Raw genomic sequence first — 2,733 nt, forward strand, 5'->3', positions numbered from 1 at the left:
ATTAGTCAGAAAAAGTTTAACAACGGGTGAATGTCTATGTACCTGCTCACCTTTCAAGGTTCATTTGTTCACCTTTGTCATGCATTGCTTTTTTTCCCTTCTTTCTTTCTCTCTCTCTCTTGGTTTCTTTCTTAGTACCTTGTTTGTTCAATCACTGCGGCGCACTAACTCGCACTTCAGGAAAAGCCTGTTTAAAGAAAAACCAGTTCCCCTCACTAAAAGATCTACACATTTCACCAAACAACATTTATGTAAAGCCAGAGGCACATGCTAAAAAAACAATTGCATTTCCTCTATAAGTCGCCTACCTTTTGCATTTCTTTGTGTGTTTCTTTTATTTCTTCACTCAGGTCAGTTGGTGAACTCTGTTCCGTCATGACATGATTGGAAGTCGTCATTTGAACAAAATGAATATTTGTACACTTGAACGTCATTTGAAAAATGATTGACAAGACCAAAAAATGGGTCCATTCATTAATATTTGGCATTAATCGGGGCAACTTTTGTTTATTGCTGACGCACACAAGAATGCCTCACACGCTCCTCTTTGTGTGAGTGCTTGTCTTGAGGTGCACACGTCTGTCATCCACACTGGTACAATGGCCGCCATTGTGAGAATCGAAGTCAGTCCAGAACCATCAAAGAAAGGACGATTAACCAGTTGGCGATACTGTGACACAATGCAGCCCTTCACAGAAAACAGCCCAGCTTCACAGGCTTCCCCTCACAACAGCCAGCCTTTATCGGCGCTGCCGGTCTGTCTGGATAAGAGGCAAAAGGGACTGGCACAAGGCTGCCACTTCCTAGTGGTGCCTCTGACTGTCCTTTCATTTAATGCTGCGCTGCAATTTAGAGATTTACAATATCATAGCATCTGTTGTTATCATCTTCATATGGACTACATTATTTGAGCATTTTGTGTCATGAAATGCAGCGTAGCCTTGATTTATCCTGCTTATTTCCCAACTCTGTCACTGTGTCATTTTTACATTTAATTGGACAAACAGTAGAATTATTACTGCCATTGTGAGAAAGTGTAATTTCTGCTGTCATTTAAAAGTAAAAAAGAAAAAATGCCACATGCTGGGCAGTACTATCTGCCAGATTTGTTTGTATCACACTTTGCTTGTCTCTACATCAAGGGAATCATAGGTAGGCCTAAACAAAGACTGACCAATTATTCTGGTTTAGAATTCACTCCTCAGATCTACCAGTTGACAAATATGATGTAAAAACATCTAAGAAAACAGAAGAATAAGATGAGTGTGTATGCAAATTGTATGGGGGAATTGACTCAATTCCTTGGTGACTAGCATATAATAAAGCTATGCCAAATATTTATCTAACCGTGAAGTCAAATGCAAGCTCCCAACAAGTTTTCTAAGGAAGATGAGGCACATTTCCACCCTTTACTAGCCTGATATTTGGTCAGGCTGTAAATCAGACAATTTTCTAACATAAACAACATGTGCGAATAAACAAAGAGGTGTCTGGATAAATGTTTTTTACTTTAGCATACTTCAGATGTCGTGATTTGTAGACTCAAAGATTGTTTAGACGGTGCGCTCCTTGATTGGTCCTTGCATTTATCTTTGAGCCAATCAGCGTTCACTATTAGTTTTACTACGACGCGGAATTACTGCGGCAACTCAGCCACCAAGTTTTTCTTATCTGAACTCTTCCTTGTCCGAATGTAACACGTTTTTCTTATTATTGTTTTCTTTTAAGAAGTATTCTTCGTTTTAATGAAACGAGAAACGTGGTGTGAGGAACGGCACTCTGATAAAAGCAAGACGATTAATATTCACACTACGGAGGGCTATCAGCCTCTTCGTCTCACTTGGACATGAAGACATCCTTGGGAATTAAACCTTTACCGCACATTGATCCTGACCCTGTGAATATGGACTTTTACTGAATTGCCATCTTTTGACAACGGAGAAGTTGCTTTGGGCTGTTTGGATGAATTTGTAATATTTTTTCTGCAGTTCTATTTTTGTGAAATTCCGTGGCAGGACTGTGAGCATCGAAACTTTGACTGTGAACCACTCAATCTACCTATCTTTATCATGGTATACTGATTGTTGGGTGGGAAGTTACTTTCGCTTGGTTCAAGAATGGCGAGGATTCTGCTGATATTTGCGTTGTGTGCAGCGGTACCATGGTTCACGGGGCCAGCGAGCGCACAGACCCACGAAGGTAGGTGATGTAGCCGAAATGACAGTCACGTTGTTTTCCCTGATTAATTGTCAGCTAACTCTATGCTTGTGTTTATGTTTGTTTGTGTTTATGTTTGTCTCACCGAGGTTGTCAGTTGGCGGTGGTCCAGGTTGGCTTTAGTAGCCTAGGCCTAGATTGTATTAGCCTTCATCAGTGCTCATTGGCACGTTGGCAGTAGGCTACCAAGTGACTAAACCTGTTGATGGTGTTGAACAACCTGTTCGCTGCGCATGCCGCTTCAAGTGTGTACGCCGACAAGTTGGCAATCAGTCAAAAGGACAATCACTGCTATGTGCTGCTATGTCAACTGACAACATCAAACTCTCAGAGGGCGTGTGTGTCGTTTGTGCATTTGTTAAGAGAACGATGACAGCGGTGACTTGTGTTTGGTCTATAGTCTTCTTGGCATTATTTCCATTATTATATTATAATATTAAACATGGCAATGGCAATATATTACTTCCATTGTTTGTGCCAAGTACACCGTCATGTTTACAGGTTTTGTTATCTCTT

General features: G+C 40.7%; 1 protein-coding gene across 4 annotated transcripts in view; it reads left to right on the forward strand.

The window, feature by feature from the left end:
* Nucleotides 1-1,647: 1,647 nt before the first annotated feature.
* Nucleotides 1,648-2,733, forward strand: part of erbb3a (erb-b2 receptor tyrosine kinase 3a) — a 24,371-nt gene continuing 23,285 nt past the window's right edge. For all 4 annotated transcript variants that reach the window (XM_076268974.1, XM_076268975.1, XM_076268976.1 and 1 more), the window contains exon 1: nucleotides 1,648-2,199. In XM_076268974.1, coding sequence (XP_076125089.1) covers nucleotides 2,118-2,199 — 82 coding nt within the window. In that variant the 5' untranslated portion in view covers nucleotides 1,648-2,117. The remainder of the gene's footprint in view (nucleotides 2,200-2,733) is intronic.

Source organism: Alosa pseudoharengus, unplaced genomic scaffold, assembly GCF_046254945.1.
Source record: "Alosa pseudoharengus isolate Yale_2024_CS ecotype anadromous, Long Island Sound unplaced genomic scaffold, YU_APseudo_1.1 YU_APseudo_1.1_scf_5, whole genome shotgun sequence".
Classification (NCBI taxonomy): Eukaryota; Metazoa; Chordata; class Actinopteri; order Clupeiformes; family Clupeidae; genus Alosa; species Alosa pseudoharengus.